Source organism: Amphichorda felina (genome assembly GCF_050947745.1).
Source record: "Amphichorda felina strain 45539 chromosome Unknown scaffold_2, whole genome shotgun sequence".
In the NCBI taxonomy this organism is placed as follows: Eukaryota; Fungi; Ascomycota; class Sordariomycetes; order Hypocreales; family Bionectriaceae; genus Amphichorda; species Amphichorda felina.
In genome coordinates this window covers 3,055,029-3,074,543 of record NW_028145048.1, presented here as the reverse complement: position 1 = coordinate 3,074,543, position 19,515 = coordinate 3,055,029, and the positions used below count along the sequence as shown (strand labels likewise).

The window sequence follows — 19,515 nt, the reverse complement described above, 5'->3', positions numbered from 1 at the left end:
ATAATGCCAGTAATAGTGAGATAGACCACGAAGTACATACATAGAGAAACTTTCGATGGAGCCTATTTTTCTGGCCCAGCTTCTTACACAACACCAATCACTCGCATTTGTCGTGCAACAAAATCAAGTTGCCTGGTACTACTCTTGGGGGTTTGACGTTCCGTATTGTCTGGTTGTGGAGCCCGGAGGGAGACGTATTATCGGCCCCACACGGCCGGACACGAGCGGAGCAGGACCGGGACCACGAACGAGAGGGCATGGTCACCATCTTTGGTAGGTAGGATATTCATAATGCAATGTGGTTTATGCATTATGGCTGTATTTTCTGTCTCAGTCTATTTTAAGTAATAGGTGCGGAACAGTGGCGACCCATCTTTCTTGAGGGGGTCTCTGCGTGGCATCATTCATGTGCAGCATGGCGCACTCCCTCCTCGCCAAACCCGCCCTCCGATCCCCCAATGCCGAATATTCCTCCTGCAAATTAGCAACCACACCACATTACCCCCACATCACCGACAACGGGGCCCTTCTACCCCCGCATCTGGGCTGCGTCGTGATCCGTATCAAATGACCGAGGCACCCGAGCCCAAGTGCCTGCTAAATTCGCTCTGAAACTGGAATCAGGGACAGTGAAAATGGCTGGATAAATCAAAGATTCCGAGACTTCTTGTACAGGGCTCTGACTGTCCCGCGGGTGTTGATGAGGAAAAGTATAAATATATGCTTATCTGTTGTCTTCGACATTGGCGATGTATCCCCGGAATGAAGGGCCGAAGACATGGTGGCTACCATGTTTTGAGGCAAATTTTGACGTCAAGCCCTCTCCAAGTATCTACTAGATAGCATGTACACAAGTCTCCCCCGCCTGCAAATTTGATAGCATCTTTTTGGACGATTAGTATATTGATGATAATTCTAGTGATGTCAGTGTCGAGAGAGGAGCAGAGGCAACGCTTCTCCTGTACAAGGGAAGTTTCGAGCAGAATGATAGCAAAATACCAGGAATTTACTTCCATTATCGTTGATGCACTGTAAGGCCCTTGAGGCCTCCATCTTCCTGTGTCGCCTTGGAGCCGTCATCGGTACCCACGACGGTACGAGCATATACGATGCAGGGGCGCCGGCATTGGTCAGCCACTGTCCCCCAAAACCCCAATACGGAAGATAGTATAATTAGACCAGGGTAGAGGAGGCATTTATTAAAACATCGGTAGGAACATCCAGGCTTTGCAGTTTGATGCTGCATAAAGACCTGCCTATCAGTGGACCAATTGGCTGCAGGTGCTGCGCACGTTTATGACGGATTCGCCCCAGCCCCTGGTGATCAAATATGGGGCAAAGGCTCCCCCACGACTTTCCAGGACATAGGGCAACGACAACCCCATCACGGGCTTCGACAGCGGGTGGCTTCCTGGGTATTTCCCCCCTCTAGGGTTTGTGCGTGTGGATGTTAGTCCGAAAAAGCCATATTCAAAGTTCCCCTTGGCATGCAACGTGGACTATCGGCGTTCCCTCAGTGGACGATACTTCCCCCCGCCATGTATACATGTGATTGTGATGAAACAAGAGGTAGTCACGAACAGAAACCTCGCACGCCATACCCGGAGATTTTGTACTATAAAAGGCAATAAATAAGAACACCAACCCTTTCGGATCGGCAACTGCACTCAGACGATCATCAGCTCAGGCAAGATGCGCCTTCTAGAGACATTCGCGACCACGGCGCTCCTCCTCGGGGGCGCCGTCGCCAGCTTCGAGGGCAACCTCAACTACGCCAGTCCCTCGCGTCTCCACGCCCGCCTGGGAATTGACGTTGGGCACGTCGAGAGGCGCTCGTGGAAGCGCGGCAACGTGGCCATCAAGGCCGAGGACCTCAACTTCCTGCACGGCGTCGCATCGGGCGACCCCTGGCCCAACAGCGTCATTCTCTGGACGCGCATTGCCCCGTCCGAGGAGTCCGAGGACAGCACTGCGCCCGTTGATGGCGCGGAGCCGCTGTACAGCCACGAGACGGCCAAGTTTGTCAAGGCCGACAAGAACCCCGTCTGCGTCGAGTGGGAGGTCTTCAAGACCGGGTCGGGCAAGAAGCGCAAGGTTGTTTCGAAAGGCAAGGCTTACACCACGTCGGACATTGACTACACTGTCAAGGTCAGTATGAAAGGACCACTGGGACGCGAGGGAAGACCAGTTTGCTAACTGCAGACATTGCAGGTCGAGGCCACCGGTCTGAAGCCCCTTACCGAGTACAACTACCAGTTCACCGTCTGTAACTCGGACAAGAAGAGCCCCATCGGCCGGACCAAGACGGCCCCTAGAGCTAATGATGGCGTCTCGGAGCTCAGCTTTGCCGTCTTCTCCTGCTCCAACTATCGTAAGTGTCGCGTTCTCTTGAGACTCTGTTCTTATGCTCAACATCCTCAGCCACCGGGTACTTCAACGCCTACGGCAATGCTGCCAGGAAGGACGAACATGACTGGGTCATCCACCTGGGTGATTACATCTACGAGTATAGCAACACGAAGAGCGAGCGTGCTTCGATCCCTCCCAATGAGATCTTCACACTCTACGACTACCGCTCGCGCCACGGCCAGGTTTGTGATATCCATCCGTTGTGCTGGGCCCTTCTAATCCTGACATAGTACCGTACCGACCCGGACCTGAAGCTTCTGGCCCAGAACTATGCCTGGATTCCCACGTGGGATGACCATGGTAAAGGACACTCGACCCCGTCTATTGAGGGCCATGAACTGACTTGGAGCAGAGTTTGCCAACAATGGCTACAGGGATGGGTTCAGCGGACTCAACAACACCGAGGAGTCTTTCCGCAACGACGGCCCCGAGGTCACTGTGGACACCCGCAAGGTGAATGCTGTCCGCGCTTACTTTGAGTGGATGCCTATCCGGTACGTCAATCGCCTGTGCTCTTGCTGGCGGTTATTGGAGAGGGACCAAGACTGACACTGCCAGCCAAACTGATTTCGATGACGGCCTCCGCGTGTGGCGTTCGTTCCAGATGGGCAAGCTCCTGGATCTCATCATCCTTGACACCCGCAATTACGACCGCAGCATTACATCTCTCGGTGAGTCGATTGATTGCCCATGTGGCGACCATGCATCTCACCCCTCGAACTAACACAACTAGGCTGGAACGATGACTACATCGACACCATCCGCGACGACCCCAGCCGTACGCTCATGGGAGCCCGCCAGGAGAACTGGTTCTACCGCTCGCTGTCCGAGTCCAAGAAGCGCGGTGCCACCTGGAGACTTGTTGGAAACCAGATCATCTTCTCGCGCATTTTCGACAACGAAGAAGGCGACATGAGTACCGACAACTGGAATGTAAGTCGCTGCAGCGGCTGTCCGTTTGACCTACTCAACTGGGGCTGACCACAATACATGTAGGGCTACATTGCCAACCGTAACAGGACTCTCAAGCACCTGTATGACAACAAAATCAACAACAACATTTTCCTCGCGGGCGACAGCCACCAGAACTGGGTACGTGGCTGATAACCCCCGGCTGACTTTGGTGAGCAAACGTTGCTGACACCACATACTGTAGGTCTCAGACATTGCATGGTTGGGTACCAAGGACTACGACTCTGAGACTGGGGCGGGCGCCATCGGAGTCGAGTTTGCCGGCACTGCCGTCACCTCCTCTGGCAAGAAGGGCCCCATCGAGCCCACTGCTGGCAACAGTGCGCGCAAGTTGGTCAAGCTCAACGACGAGATGATGTGGCAGGAGGGCTACTACCGCGGCTACTTCCAGCTGACTGTGACCCCCAAGAAGGCGTCTGCGCAGTTCTTTGGTATGTTCCCCAGGTCGAAAATTGAGGCGCCTGGCTGGCAGTTGGCTAACATCAAGATGAAGGCTCGCCATCGGTCGCAACCCGCAACGCGTGGAATATCCCCCTGGCCAACTTCACCGTCGTGGCCGGCGACAACCACCTGCAGCGCCCTGTCGGCGGCGGTCAGGCCGAGTCTGGTGCTCTCAAGTTTGGTGAGATTAAGCACACCAACCTGACGCTCGACACGGAGACGGGCGAGTGGGATGTCATTGGGTTTGAGAAGATGTACCTCTGAGTGATGTATATTGAGTGATGACATGGATGCGCTGTGTATATATAATCAAGCATGGTCGTATTTGAAACTAGAAGAAATCACAAGCTCGAAACATGGTATTCACTCTTGTGCGAATTGTAATACTAGAACAATCAACTCCCTGGCGTGCTCGCTATACCGAACCGCCGTTGATCTACCCGTACCCATAGAATAACGTCGCGGGAGCTCAGCTATTGGTCAGCTCGCTATTCCGAGCACCGAAACGCGGTTCCTCCCCCTCTCCCTTGATAGACTCGCATTAGTCAAACTCTCACGAACCGCCCTTGCGACCGTTGAAATAAATACAATGGAATACCCACCTGGAAGAACTTGGAATTCTTTGCTCAGCTCAAATCGTGAGACTGCTGGTACTATATTCACACTGCTAGACAAGAAACCCATCCACCATGTCACGCGCCATTCTTGTTTCGGGAGCCACTGGCAGACAGGGCGGATCCGTCGTCAGGGCCCTGCTCGCCCTCAATCCCCCAGACGTCCGTATTCTGGCTCTCACCCGCGATCCAACGTCTTCCTCAGCCCAGAAGCTGGCGGCCAAATCCGACAACATCTCCCTGATCAAGGGCGATCTCGACAGCCCGGACGCCATTTTCGAAGACGCGAAAAAGGTGGCGCCTTCGATTTGGGGTGTTTTTAGTGTCCAGGTACGGAATACTAACGATACTACTATTCTTATTGCATTTCTGTCGCATCACGATGACATGTTATTGGTATTGTACTTATGGCTAACCGTACCCTGCAGACTCTGGCCATGGGCAAGGAGGCCACCATCAACGAGGAAAAACAGGGCAAGGCCCTCGTCGACGCTGCCCTGAAGAATGGCGTCCAGCACTTTGTCTACGCCTCTGTTGACCGCGGTGGCGAGCGCTCCCTCGATAATGAGACCGACATCCCGCACTTTGCCAGCAAGCATCGCATCGAGAAGCACCTGATCGCCGCAGCGGAGGGCTCTGGCATGTCCTGGACCATCCTGCGGCCCGTCGCGTTCATGGAGAACTTGGACGGCGGCTTCGTCGGCAAGGTCTTTGCCACGGCGTGGCGCCTCGTCGTCAGGAGCAGGCCCCTGCAGCTCATCGCCGTGGACGACATTGGCGTCTTCGCGGCCAAGGCGTTCACGTCGCCGGAGGAGTTCAAGGGCAGGGGCATCTCGCTGGCGGGCGACGAGCTGACCTACGAGCAGATGGAGGAGCAGTACCGGGAGGTCATGGGGTCGCCCGTGCCGACGACGTTTGGCATCGTGGCGAGGATGGTGCTGCGCATGTCCAGGGAGATGGGCAACATGTTTGCCTTCTTCGAGAGGGAGGGCTATGCGGCGGATATACCCGAGCTGAGGAAGATGTATCCCGACCTGAAGGACTTGAAGACGTGGTTGGCTGAGCAGAAGCAGGCCTGATTGGGGGGGCGGTGAACTTTTTTCCCTTATTGGTAGGGAAGGGTAGGCTTGAGCTTGGAAGAATGGTTCTATATTTAATATCTAGTCTAATGTAATGTTGCGGAGATTGGTCTTGGTAGCAGACCTGGGTTCAATGTTCTTGACTGGTGCGATGTTTGGAATATGGCTCGTATCAAGTCTTGGTGATGCACAGCCGTCGCCTGTGTACCGTGTGGCCCTCGGAGTAAGCTGACTGGGATTTTCAAGTGAAAAGACGCCAATAGATCGTATTAGGCGTCAATAAGGTGCTCACCAACCTGTGCTGCTTTTGGCGGTATCCGTGTCTGGTCTATACGAAGTGGCCCTCCCTGGGAGACATCAGATGAATGTTCTGATGGTTTTTGTAGAACTCACATAGTAAAACACACAGAGAGACTGCACCATAGAATTCCTTACAAAACCAAAGAACGGTGGGAAAATCTACCATGGCGAGTCAAAAACTCCAAGCCTTCCTCTGTAGCCGGCAACCTCATGTTGGGGACAAATGCATCTTCGGCGCTCACTCAGCCTTGTCAAAGGGCGGTCAGCAGATGTGATGGCAAAACTTGGCAAAATGAACTAAAGCGGAGAGATTCTAGCTAAGAAGCCATCAGAATTGCTATTTTGGGACTTATCCTGGGGTTGGTTGTGTGTCCGACCACATAGTCGGGACCGCATCGGGACTGGATTGGATAATGTGGTAGGCTATGCTGACCATCAGCCACCACGGTGAGATTCGCTGGCTGGGTTGCTCACCTTGGGCTCGGCGGTCATCCGGATGTCATGGAATCCGGGAGGCTGAAGACACTGTCACGAAGCGATGAGAGCTCAAGTGCATCCGGGTTCCGGCATCACGGACGCGTATAAATACCCTCACCATGTCCTTGGATCTAGATGGATATGACCAGCATCAACATCAGCAATCATCTTCCCACTGCAAGCTCCAAAACTCCATCTTTTACACTACCTATCATCAACAGGAAATATCAAAATGTTCACCAAGACCATCTCCGCTGCCCTCCTGGCCACCTGCGCCCTTACAGCTCCCACTGTCACCACTCGCGATGAGCCCAGCGGAACTGTCACTCGCACCGGGGCCACTCACTCCATCATAGCCGGCTTCAACGGCCTCAACTTCGAGCCTAGCAACGTCGTTGCCGAGATCGGCGACGTGATCCAGTGGGAGTTCCTGGCCGCCAACCACTCAGTCGCCCAGTCCAACTTTGCCGACCCCTGCGAGCCCCTCGCCGATGGCACGGGTTTCTTCCCCGGCTTCGAGTTCGCCGTCGAGGAGGGCGAGTCGGACCTCGTGTTCCAGATCGTCGTCGAGTCCCACGACCCCATCTGGTACTACTGCCCCCAGACCAAGGGCGACCACTGCCAGAAGGGCATGGTCGGCGTCATCAACCAGAACTTTGACAACCCCGACGTCAGCCTGGCCAAGCACAAGGAGCTTGCGGCTCAGACCGATGTGTCCATCGTGCCTCCCTACCCCCAGGGCGGTGAGATCATTGTCAACCCCAATCCCTGAGCTCTGATGCGGCTGGGACTGGCGCAGTTGATTCTCTCCTTTATCGGTGGCATGACGGCAGGTTCATCATTAGAGCATTGGCTTTCACGGATGGGAGGAGGAATTCGGGTACACTCTTTATTTTGCTAGCTTGTCGACAACAAATCTTTGATTAAAGTGCCTTTTCTTCGCTTTGAACATGCTTCCACTTTATGAGATTAAACCGTATAATTACACGTATATCGTCTTCGATTCTACGAAAAATAGCACGAAGTTGACATGAAGTTTACAAGGCCAAAGCCAGGGCTGTGATTGCCGTCAGCCCCAGCTGTAGTCCCCAAGCCATTACCACCTTCGACACCCCATATGACTCGTGAAAACTCGGATCACAGTAATAGTCCGCCGGAATATGCTCATAATCTTTGAACCGCTCGCAGTCAAGAGTACCATTATAGTCTTCAACATAAAAGGTTTCGGTCACCCTCACTTGTTTCTCAAAAAACTCATCACTGTGTCCAGCATCAGTATTAGTTAGGAGAGGTACAAATCAACATGTTGGCCGGCTTACAAGAAATCGTCATGGACGTCTCCCTTCGTCAGATTCAACACCCGCATCTCCTGTGGCCAGTACCATGTACTGTTTGCAGTGAGGTTAAGTTGTGTCTTGCTCGTCACCGATAGGCCGTTCCAGTTCTCAGCCTTCTTTGGCCAGGTGATATTCGTGGGTACCCAGTCCCAACACAGGTTGACAAATTCGGCGAGGTTATCAAAGAGAATCTCTAGGCTGTGGTCTTGAGAACAGAAGAGCTCAAAATATCCGACAGTAAGATCTTGCAACTGCGAGTGTCTCGAAAGGGGCCCGACATTGGAGACCAGAGTTAAGTTGCGAATCTCCATGGATGTGCTGTCTTCGCCTCCAAGGGTAACATACGTGCTGTATCTATCGCTATTGTAACCCTGTGATATTTGAAGCCTGTTAATTCTGGGCCAGCTTATTCCCAAGCTACCACCGTAACTGTCGGCTCTGTAGTCGATGGATGGCCAGAGATCGTCCGACGCGGGCTGTAATGGGCGGCTGAAAAAGGCCTTCTGGGCCACGGGAGCCGAGACCGCACGTGACCTGACGTAACCTCCGTCTGGTGCGCCCTCGGCAAACCCCTTGAGGCTATCCAGGTTTACTTCTTCCAACGTGATTTCATATCCACTCACGTCGAAAGCCCCGACGTACTCGAGGCTTCTCAAGTCAACACGCTTCGTCAATTCTGAGAACCACACAGTGCCATTCACCACGCGGAGCTTTGGGAACTCGATTTCGGACGTGATAGAGTCGGAAAACTGTAGGTCTCCCTCAACTGCCAACAGGTCCGGGAACTTGAGGCTGTAGACTTTGGGGTAGCCTGAGTCTGTGTCGTATATATGATTGGTGTGGAATATGCCACCCTTGATGACCCGGACACCTGAGACCGTGGCGCTTTCGTAGAGGGAATTCGTAATGTTTAGGGAACCCTGGATGATTTCGCAGCTGGCGCTGACTTCTTCGACTTGGGCCGGGGTACGGATTGTCACGTTTCCCCCGCAGTCGACAGCAGCGAGCACATCTAGAACATGTTGATCAGCGGATGTTGGTTGGCCTTCGAGCGGCTGAAGTACTTTGGCTGAGAGCAAGGAGCAAACAAACGAGGGCGCGCATGGTTGCTGTGCGATTGAATACCACCAGTGCGCAATGAGTGACGATGGTAAAACGGATTATTGATGGGGATTGAGGCCAGAGTAACGGGACTTTCGTGGATTACGCACGTAGCAGTGCCTCCTTTATGTCCTCCGTTTTGTCGGCCACGGACCGATGTAGATCGTTGGGGGCGAAATAGACGGATGACACCCCCCGTTTCGTCCAGGACTTGGTTGCCATCCACTGGGAGCCAATAGATAACAAAAGTGGCCTCGTCTATTACTATTAATAAGATCCACCTTTTCTGGGATTGCCATGCCTCCATGTGCGGCAAAGCCAGGCAAGGGGTGAATGCTTGGTCTACGGAGTACGGGGCCATTGAAGTCTGACATGTGGATCCGTACTTAATTTACCTACCTCGTGCCAAGTGCCTAGGTAGTAGTAGGCAAGCTGCCACAGTCCGAGTTCTGCCAGGAATGAGTCGCTGACTTGGTAGACAGGGGTTTCAGAAGCTATTATGTGCCCAATTGAAGATGGTTCACGATATTCGATACACCCACGAACCTTGCCCTTGCTCGGTTGCGAGTTGATCTCTTCGGTACCTAAGTAATACAGAACCAACACACCTCTTCCAAAACAGATACTCTTACTCTTCTGTCCCTTAGTCTCTAACTGATGGCTGTGTATTTAGTTCGTCTAATTAGTCACCACTAGTAGCTAGCACAATGCCGATATCACTCATGCACTAGAAAACGATGAACACGCGTTTGCGCAAATGATCAAGTCACAATCGTATTTAATGCTAAGGTTTTATAGCATAGCCGAATCGGGACACCACTTCCATGCTCATTCGCCGATCGGTACCCCTACTCCAGCACCAACCGAGATGAAGGGCATCAACATGACATCTAAACTCTACAATCTGCAGCGCACCGTGAGTCTCTGAGAATTCTACCTGATGTGCCCGCTGTGAATTATTAAATTGCGTTTGTATGTAATATCCCGCTATTTAAATATGTGGAATCCTAGATATGAAGAAGGTTGCGTGTGTGGCAACCGCTTGCCCGTTCGAGTCCTTCTCCTAGCGACGTAATGATGGTTGTCTAGCACACGTACCACATGTTGCTAACATAAAGTTTCGACGCTCATATTGTAATGGTAATCTCACGACGATGAATCTTCTGGTGTTGAGATGTTACCCAGGACTTCCCGCAACACCGTTACTGTTGAACAGCTCACCTGACAGCTGCCGGGCAGCTGTCATGGTTTACATGGACTGTCATGGTTTACATGGACTGTCATGGTTTACATGGACTGTCATGGTTTACATGGACTGTCATGGTTTACATGGACTGTCATGGTTTACATGGACTGTCATGGTTTACATGGACTGTCATGGTTTACATGGACTGTCATGGTTTACATGGACTGTCATGGTTTACATGGACTGTCATGGTTTACATGGACTGTCATGGTTTACATGGACTGTCATGGTTTACATGGACTGTCATGGTTTACATGGACTGTCATGGTTTACATGGATCCGCCCATCCTATCCGCACCACTTAACGACCCCCAAGAATGGTTTCCTACATTTTCTCAAGACTATACTCAGCTCTATTGATCCCTAGGTGGAATGATAAAGTCTACTTCCTCTTCGTAATGAGGCCCCCCCTCACCGCTTTCCCAGCAACTCTCTCCCACTTCCATCTCCGCCCTCCAAAGCACTCTCATTCTCACCCCTCAGCCATGGCCTCACCATCCCCCTCAACCTCCCTTCCTATGGTTACTTCTCTCCATCCAACCTCTCGTTCTTCTCAGCCGCTGCCCTCTACCACCCCGGCGACAACGCCAACCATGCACACCCGCTCCAACGGCATCTACACCACCTCATCCTCCGCGCCTCTCCCCAGTATCACCCCCACCACCAACAGTAGCACCACCACGCGGGCCCCCCTCAAGCGCCAGCGCTCCGAGGCAGCACCCTCCCCCGCCACAGCCATGACCTCCGTCTGCAAGCGCGCCCGCGACGAGTTCTTCGACGCCCTCGTCGCCTGCAACTCCGACGCCGCACCCGACACTCCCCTCACGAGGGCCATATCCAACCCAGACGACCTCGAGAAGGCCGAGCTGCTGCGCTGCTTCGACCTGCTCCACGCCTGCGGGCGCGCCACGCAGCCCGACGCCTCGCTATCGACCACCCGCAAGAGCATCGAGGGGTTCCTCGAGGCCATATTCAACGGGTGGAGCGCGGGCGGTGGCGCGTCCGAGGATCTCGTCAAGCCGGTTCTCGACGTCAACGTGGATGCGGAAATACCCGCGGGGAAAGTCTGCGGTAAGACCTAATCAAAATATTCTAGACGCGTTGGATGGCTGAGATGATGATATACAGCTCACAAAGACAAACACAAGGACGTCAAAGCATGTGGCGATTCGGAAGACTGCAAGGTCAATATCGCGGCTGTGGCTACGTACACGGCATCACCTCCTCTCCTCAAAATCGAGCTTTTCAAGCGCGACAGCCTCGACGCCGACCCTAGTCCAATATGCCCGCTCTCTTCTAGCGACATCAACTGGATACCTTCTCATGAACTGGGCAAGGAGCTGAAGACTGTACTGCAGAGGAAGATTGTGGCCAAGGTCCATAAGTATAACAAACACGTTGCCGTCTGGCAAGCTAGAAAAATGATCTGGTCATGGGCCAAGGGCGAGGATCACAAAGAGGGATGCGACGGGCGCTGGGGGTTTGTTGACGCCGACCAGGCCAAGGTGGCGTTGATGGGGTTTGGGAACGATGCCTAACTTATAGTACGTATTCAGCCGGCTCAATAGGATGGAATGGACATGGGGGCATTATTGCGTGGAGTTCAGGGTAGTCATTTTTGGAGTTGAAAATGCTGCTACATGGGTATCATTTTTATATCTGCTAGGATGAACAAAATTTACTGCTACGAGGCCTCCTCTAGCTCGTCGTCGTCCGCATTATCCCCATTACCGTCGTCATGATCATGGTCGTGATTGTGGTCGTGGCCAAAAGCTGGCCAGTCAGGCCACCCGTCCTCAAACCTGTCGTTCAGAGCATCAATCTTCTGCTCCTCGTCGAGGGAATTATCCCGCATAATGCTCTGCCAGTCCTCCCATTCTTTGTTGTTGAGGAGGCATTCGTCAAGCATGTCGGAAATTTTCTCGCGTTGAAGCTGGAGCCCGATAAAGACGATCTCCTGACGACGATCCCCCCAGTCACCGCCCATGTCAATGTCATGCTTTAACAGCTCATTGACCTCACTGTCCTCACCCAAGTAGTCTCCCGGGTCCAGAGTACAGAAGAAGGGCATCTCACCCGTCATTCTGAGCATGGCTCCGGCTTGGGACCACTCCCCGCGGTAGTCTGGCCGCGACGCAAACCAAAACCCTCCCTTGGATCGAAGGAGGTCTTTGAAGACTGGGTGAGAGCGCTTGTTAGCGAGGATTGTGTCTGGGTCCGGTGCACAGCATTCGGAATCGTCGTCCTCTTCCTCGGTCGACTCGGCATGAGACGAAGGTGCTGACTCGCTTTGATCATCGCCATCACCGTTGACATCCTGTTCATCTTCTGCATCATGCTCCAATTGGAGAATGAACTTGTCGTACAAAAGCTCCCACAGCCGTTGGGGATGGAACGGACGCCAGCGAACGTAGACGAAGTTCCGGACGCTGTACTCCTCGGTCTCTGGCTTGGGAGTGATGACCTTGCGACCATTGACCTATAGGGGGTCAGAGTTTCTTCTTGGGCTTGACAAGTTAATCATTATGAACCAACCTCTCGAGCAGTCATGGCGTGTAGATCCTGAAGCCAACCGGGGCTCGTCCTTGCCACCTCAAGATTGAAGAGATTGGTATTGACAATCTCTCTCGGGTTGACCTTTCCTTTAACCGTCTCGATTATCTTAGCCTTCGGGTTAAGGCTGACGATGACTTGGAGGAGGTCGACCTTCTTCTTTTCATCAACCTATCACCTGGTATTAGCCCATCCCATATGACAAGAAACAAACACCACGTACCATGTCAATCTTGTTGAGCACGATGACGTCTGCAAACTCGATCTGGTCTACCATTAGGTCCGAGACTGTACGCTCGTCCTCCTCAGTGACATCTTCTCTCCGAGAAGACAGGAGGTCGGCCGTGTCGAAGTCGTGGAACATGGTGAACGCGTCAATGACGGTCACTGCCGTATCGAGTTTAGCAAATTTCTCAAGGCCACCCGAAGCTTGACTGCATTTTGTTAGGGATATATCAATCTTGATCAAGTCCGAACAATGGCTCACATTTCCTTCAATGCCTCGATGGTTGCCTCGTCCATGCCACCCTCAGAGGCCTGCAGACTCATCTGGTCGCCAAGACGTATGTCAAAGGTCTCTGCAACCTGCTCCGGCTCGCTAATTCCGCTGCTCTCGATGATGATGTAGTCAAACTTGTTCATCTTGGAGAGGTTGACCAGCTCCTCCAGAAGGTCTCCACGGAGGGTGCAGCAGATGCAGCCATTTTGCATGGCAATGACCTTTTCTTCCGTCTTGGCAACGTTGTGGCCCTTGATGAGGTTGGCGTCAACATTGACACTATGATGTATTTCAGCTCAGCTTCATCCAAGAGTGACTAGATGCCAACTCACGCTCCAATGTCGTTGACCACGACAGCAATACGCAGCCCATGCTCCATCTCGAGAACGTGCTGTAGGAGCGTTGTCTTTCCCGCGCCCTGGAATTTCTTAGCGCCGCTAAGCTAATAGTGAACAGGAATGCATAACGTACAAGGAACCCCGAAAGCAGGGTGACGGGCAACGGTTCCCTGGCGCGGGTACCCATCTTGTTGCCCTCCTCCAGGCTGTGATTGAACACCATGTTTGGCTTAGCCATTGTTAAGGCTGGGGGTGGTGTCTTGATTGCTTGTGGAGAGATAATAATGATGTGTGTGTAAGAATGAAGATATGCATAGTAGTAGGGGGGGATGAGCATGAGCATGATCTGGCCGGGGGATTTGTGACTTATTTATACATAGGCCCTCAGTCCATTGGGCACTTCTATCTTGGTCGGCTTCAGCCAACCGTGGTTTTGTGGGGGAAGGCCCTTTTTTCTATGTTGAGTAGCGCCTGTCGATGAGGCTATCGTGGATAAAGGAGGAGATTCTCAGGGTACCTACTAAAGTAGGTGGCGCACTGGCCGGTGAGGCCATCAAGGTTCGCGTTTTAGGGTCCATTCACGTTTTCTGACACACAGCCCCATTGCACTGGAAATGATTGGCTGCATTTCAAGATTTTAGTGACAGCTGTGGAAATCTATCTAGGTATGGCCTGACGGGGTGTATCGTAGTTGAATTTGAGGCTGGATCCGGTTTTGCATATCGTGAATTCGTACTCTTCAAGGTCGGTTGGATGAGTCGTCCCTTTTGACCTCAAAAGTCCACTTCAATGCCCAGATTTGGGGGGAAATCTAGTAAACTATTAACCAATGCAGTGATGCGTATCCGCTGTGAACTATTCATGTTGTGGAATTAGGGCGATGTTTTCTATTTCCCTTTGTCCCCTGGGGCACACAAAACCATGACAGCCACATTATTTCATCCATTATATGAAATCTACTCGTAGTCACATTATTAGGGTCAAACGCTACCTTCGATGATAATGGTGTTCGGGCACTAGTCAAAGACAGCCCTGGCCGGGATCCGACGCAGGGAATGACATTTTTGCTCAGGGTGGTACTATCCTTTTTGCGTTCGCAAATTATGGATAAACAAAAAAGAATTACAGACATGAAAATGAGGACTATAAGAAGCTACGGAAAGATTAAAGGGTTGGAAGGCCTCCAGTTAGACTGCATACCGCGATAGGACTACCCTGTAGCGGGCAATACGACGGTCGCCTTGGAAACCCACGATGCCCGAATACAGTCGATTTATTGAATGCACAGTTATAATTGACTTTCACATCGCTATATGTCAATCATACATCATAATATTCATTTGTGTAAGTCTATGGTAGCCAACTTCTCTCACTAGATCTTTTTCTTTGTCAACAAAATGAGTGTCAAACACATAGAAATAAGTATAAAATCCATAATGTTCGTAAGAATTATATCTTAAGTTCTTTTGAGCGAAACTACTTATGTCTTAGCCTCCCCGTGCAATTGTAAGTGCTAGTAGGTATATCTGTAAGGAACTCGTCCCCTTTTGTCCATGAACCCCCTGGTCACCTGTTTATCTGTTCAAGGTTAGAATGCACCTAACCTACCTCGTATTATCGTATCGGTTTACCTACCCTGAAAGCTAACCATCCCTGCGAGAAACCTCCGCTATGGGGCTTTTAGCTTTGATATGCAAATGGTTACGAACGCTCAAACGTCGTGGTCAACCCCGCTTTCAACATTCACGATACTACCAAATCGATGACCTCTTCAACCAGCAACTCGCTACTCTTCGTTCAAAAAAAGCCCCTGGGGGTTCATAAGTTATACAAACAAACACCATGGCGTCAACGGATGTGCAAAATGTCGAATTAACGGCCAAATGTCTATGCGGAACCTACGCATTTTCCACGTCAGTGCCACGAGCATCGCTTCCACTTCATGGAACGTGTTGCCATTGTACGTCGTGTCGTCATGTCACCGGTGCCTTGTACAGCACCACGGTTCCATGGCCCGGATCTACGGAGGAAGTGCGTACGTCGTCATTGTCGTGCTATACATTTAGCACGGCACTCGACATCCTATTCTGCGGGACATGCTCTGGACCTCTGTTCTGGAGGACGCGTCGCGACAGCCTACCTGAATCCCTGGGAGTCTTTACTGGTGCATTAAGCAACATCTCGGAGCCGAATTTTATGTCCATTACCGACCATGCGTATGTGGAGGACACTGTGGATGGCGGTGCTTCACCATGGCTACGCTGGCTTAATGGCAACGGCACCGAGTCAAGGCGTTGGAAGGGTCGCCAGGGTGTATCTGAACAGATTACCTGGGACTGGCCAGAAACTAATTCCCTCATGAAGGTTCATGAGAAGACCGGACCAGATGTGTTTCGGATACAATGCCATTGCAAGGGCGTTGATCTTGAGCTTCGTCGCGGCGACGCCGATTTCGCGACAATGGGAGCGGAAGAATTGCCATTTTTTGTCGATCCAACCACGTACAAACAAATTGCGACTTTCGATGCTTGTAGCTTTTGTCGCCCCATGTTTGGTGTGGACATTATTCACTGGACATTTGGGCTGTTGCAGCATCTAAACTTTGCCTCGGGCCCTGAGGTCTCCGATGTTTCTAGGAAGTTTCCTAGGACCACCGGGGAGCTGAAGCGCGCCATCTTGGAAGATGAGAGAGATTCTCGCTTCGGGACTCTAGCTATGCATGCGAGCTCCGATGACGTGCAGCGGTATTTTTGTTCCCGTTGCTCAGCGTCCATCTTCTACGCCGTGGATGATCGCCAGGATCTCGTCGACGTGGCAGTTGGCATCCTTCACGCACCAGAGGGAGCCAGAGCTGAGAGTCTCCTTCTATGGGGTTTAGGCTCAAACGTAGGCGGCGAGGATGATGTTGAGGGGAGTTGGCGTGAGGGCTACGTTGGCGCTGTCAAGAAAGCGACTGAGGACTGGAGAATTGCAAGAGGCTACCCGAAGACTTGGAGGAGGATTGCCTTGGAGACGGGCCAGATCATCTAGAAATTATGCTTTTATTCAGTGGGCTATATCGTTTATATCAGAGAAATTGAAGAATGCGTGCGCGAGAAAGCAAACAGCTCAGGCTAGGTAGTGACTGGAGGTACTAAAGGAAGGTGCACCCAACCATCAGTTCTCCAAACTGGCAGTCTCTCGTGCCTATTCCTCAGGCTTCTTCCACTAAAGCACCATCTTGAAAAACCCACCAACATTCTTCCTTGATCTGGGATTACCGATCTCTGGTACATTTCATTCTCTACTTACACTTTCACCCTTTCAAATTGAAAGGAAGTGCTTCTCTTTGCTAGTCGCCGTTTTCCCCATCATGCCTTCAAATCCGCCATCAAGGAAGCGTGCGAAAACAGAGGCAGAAGACGAAAGTGCCAAGACTGAGGCATTGGAATCGATTCTGCCACCCGCGGAGCAGGGGATCGAAGTCATTCAAAGTCTGAGAAGCTACGACCAGATAATTATAACACTCGTCGTCAGGTCTCCTCTCCTGACGACTTGAGCCGAGCGCAGTTTGCCAGATGCTTCAGGATTGCTTCTGCGGCTGTCAGAGCCTACACACCTGAGTTCAAGCCGACCTTGTAGTCTATGGAAGCGTTCTTGAAATTGAGTTTTGATGGGAATTGGTCACCGCTTCAAGGACCTGCCGCAATTGACGATATTGTGCATGACTCTCTCCCGCCGTTTCACCCTTGTAACGTCTACCATAAGGACTGGCCAGTCGCCACCTACTAGGACGGTAAGTTTTACTGGATAAAGAGTCCCGTATTTGAGACCTAAGTACTCTCTAAAAATGCTTCATTCACTGAATTTGACATTAGTATCCACGAGCAAAGAAGAACGAGTATTCCAAGCCATAAAATTCCAACAGAGGCCTTTGCGGCTCGAGATATCCCTTGTTGACGAGAAGGAGCAGCCGCTAGGCGACGTGAGCTGCTAATAAAAGGATGATGATGATGCCGCCAATCATCGATACATGGTTGAAACAGCCTCTGGCCTCCTTTTGTCAGATTCCTCTGATGTTGCCCTTTGACAGCAAAGCAACGAATGTGGGCACTTAGCACAACCCAATGTCAAGCCACAGACACGTACATGATATTAAAAAAAAAAAAAAACTGTTGCGACAACCCGAGTAGTACTTCATAGCACAGGTATAAGATTAATCTCCCTCCGCCCTACAATATCTGACGGTGCCTCTCCTGTCTTCGTTCATCACTGCCCGAACCCCAAACCATTATTGACATCCGCCTCGACATCTTGAACATCAGAGGACAGAACGACTTTTCAGCGAGGAAAATAAGAGGATAAGGAGAAAAAGAAAGAGAAAAGAAAACAGATTGAAGACGCGATGTTGGAGATTTATATACCCCAGTGAGTTCAAGACGTCTCTTTCCCAAATGCAGACTAATACACTAAATGGCAAGCACCTCACACAGCACGATTAAGATCGGACGGGCAGAAAATCCCAGCGACACTTCCCAACTCAAGCATCACAAATAGCAAAAGAGGAGTTCAGTTAGGTACAAGCCGGGAAGGGAAGGCACCGACGATCTCTAGCACAATCTCTGGAAGTTACAGAGCGAATATGATGTTGGATTGGTCACAATCTGATGCGGACCTTGCTGGTCGACAGGTTGACGGAGAAGGAGCCGGCGACGGTAGGGGGCCTCGGGGGGTAAGAAAGACTGGGAAGAAGACCACACGTATGTGGAAGAGAACGCCCCAGTTTGGTGTAAGTTTACATGCAACAATGTGTACCTGTGGTTTTTGTGTTACCTTGCTGAGGCTTTGCGAGATGTCCAACAGACTTGGGTTTTCACGAGGCGACCCCATAGATCAGACACATGAGCGCCCAGGCCCTGATGCGGATGACGGATAGCGGGGAATTCTGGGCTCGGAAAGAGCCAGGGTATCCGTACTTGGTACAGTGTTGCAGAATTTGGGGGGTTAAGATACTAGGGAAGGTTCGCTCGCGCAGGACAGTCTGTGCATAGGCAGCAGTGGGAAGGAGCAGGAGCAAACAGGCAGGTTGCTGCTCCAGGATTTTGCGAAAGAGAAGGAACATGAAGTTGCGGTGTAGGTCTGCTTTCAACTGGAGTGTGGAGGAGGAATGGAGTGGAAATGCCTCGGGAGATCGAAGGGTTGGGAGTTGAGGTTGGAGCCAACTGGGGTCAAGAACGTCCAGAGCCCATTCCTAGGCCCTTTTCCCTACCCAGATAAGAAAGCTGCCAAGATCTGGTATTGGTGACTTGGAGGATATCTGACATCAGAGACGCACCTTACTGCACAAATCAACCTTCATATCTGCTATTGGAAAATGAAGCGATGGAACCAGGTATTTCAAGGCAGGAGAAAGGAAGGTAGCTACAAAGGTGACCGTCTAATAAGAAGGTGAGGTGTCTCTGCAGATAGCCGAGAGAGCAACCACATAATGATATCAAGGGGAGTCACTAAAGCTTTTTTGAGACCAGTGCGAGAATCGGGTCTCTTAAAGGAGGAAAAAGGAAGCCACCATATTGCTTACCTAGCTAAAGTGGGCTGCGAAGAAGGGTAGGTCTACGTGAGGGTGCCTGTAGCACTAGCCTCACAGCAGATCTACTATTACTAGTACCTAGGTACTTCTGTGTGTAAAAACGCGTCTGCGACAGATGGCACTTTGGTAGGAGGCGTCTCTATGGGGGATTATTTGTATGAATGTATAATCTCTGCCATCGTCGGAAACATTTCTCAACTAGCATTAAGATGACCCGAGTTGATAATATTATCCACTATTGTTTGCAGACCTGAGTCTGACAGAGATGAGCGCCAACATGTTAGACCCAATGGTTAGATTAGTAGGAGCGGTCGGTACTGCTTACACGACACGCCGTCGGACATGGTAATCTGTCTCTGCCTCTCTCGAATCTGAATTGAACCGAGGCCATGGTTGAGGTACCTCTCCTGAACGAGCGAAATAGGTCCCGAAGATACGATGTGCGCGTACATAATAATACCACGACTAGTATCAAACATAGCTACTTGTTGCCAGTAATTGTTGCCTGTCACTTATCTTTGATACCATCAGGGACATCCCACGTCGATGGTTGATGGCTTGGCCCTCCGTGGTGGGGAAC

The 19,515-nt window shown here is 51.5% G+C and overlaps 6 protein-coding genes across 6 annotated transcripts; 4 read left to right on the top strand and 2 right to left on the bottom strand.

Moving 5' to 3' along the window:
* Positions 1 to 1,487: 1,487 nt before the first annotated feature.
* ACO1O0_002507 (PhoD-like phosphatase-domain-containing protein) lies at positions 1,488 to 4,086 on the top strand (the record flags this gene model as incomplete). The annotated part of the gene is made up of 11 exons (XM_083191976.1): positions 1,488 to 1,494; positions 1,688 to 2,148; positions 2,212 to 2,371; positions 2,422 to 2,591; positions 2,640 to 2,709; positions 2,762 to 2,903; positions 2,968 to 3,080; positions 3,143 to 3,342; positions 3,406 to 3,501; positions 3,566 to 3,812; positions 3,875 to 4,086. 11 exons carry the CDS (start codon positions 1,488 to 1,490, stop codon positions 4,084 to 4,086), a joined length of 1,878 nt encoding a protein of 625 aa, XP_083053190.1.
* A 425-nt stretch (positions 4,087 to 4,511) lies between these two features.
* ACO1O0_002506 (NmrA/HSCARG family protein) lies at positions 4,512 to 5,515 on the top strand (the record flags this gene model as incomplete). The annotated part of the gene is made up of 2 exons (XM_083191975.1): positions 4,512 to 4,766; positions 4,865 to 5,515. The coding sequence occupies 2 exons, from the start codon at positions 4,512 to 4,514 to the stop codon at positions 5,513 to 5,515; spliced, it is 906 nt and encodes a 301-aa protein (XP_083053189.1).
* A 1,009-nt stretch (positions 5,516 to 6,524) lies between these two features.
* On the top strand, positions 6,525 to 7,064 carry ACO1O0_002505 (Cupredoxin; the record flags this gene model as incomplete). The annotated part of the gene is made up of 1 exon (XM_083191974.1): positions 6,525 to 7,064. One exon carries the CDS (start codon positions 6,525 to 6,527, stop codon positions 7,062 to 7,064), a length of 540 nt encoding a protein of 179 aa, XP_083053188.1.
* Positions 7,065 to 7,607: 543 nt separating this feature from the next.
* Positions 7,608 to 8,733, bottom strand: ACO1O0_002504 (uncharacterized protein; the record flags this gene model as incomplete). The annotated part of the gene is made up of 2 exons (XM_083191973.1): positions 7,608 to 8,684; positions 8,722 to 8,733. 2 exons carry the CDS (start codon positions 8,731 to 8,733, stop codon positions 7,608 to 7,610), a joined length of 1,089 nt encoding a protein of 362 aa, XP_083053187.1.
* A 1,836-nt stretch (positions 8,734 to 10,569) lies between these two features.
* ACO1O0_002503 (uncharacterized protein) lies at positions 10,570 to 11,514 on the top strand (the record flags this gene model as incomplete). Its single annotated transcript, XM_083191972.1, has 2 exons — positions 10,570 to 11,047; positions 11,105 to 11,514. 2 exons carry the CDS (start codon positions 10,570 to 10,572, stop codon positions 11,512 to 11,514), a joined length of 888 nt encoding a protein of 295 aa, XP_083053186.1.
* A 146-nt stretch (positions 11,515 to 11,660) lies between these two features.
* On the bottom strand, positions 11,661 to 13,604 carry ACO1O0_002502 (CobW/HypB/UreG, nucleotide-binding domain-containing protein; the record flags this gene model as incomplete). Its single annotated transcript, XM_083191971.1, has 6 exons — positions 11,661 to 12,455; positions 12,512 to 12,700; positions 12,753 to 12,963; positions 13,017 to 13,307; positions 13,361 to 13,470; positions 13,500 to 13,604. The coding sequence occupies 6 exons, from the start codon at positions 13,602 to 13,604 to the stop codon at positions 11,661 to 11,663; spliced, it is 1,701 nt and encodes a 566-aa protein (XP_083053185.1).
* Positions 13,605 to 19,515: the final 5,911 nt, after the last annotated feature.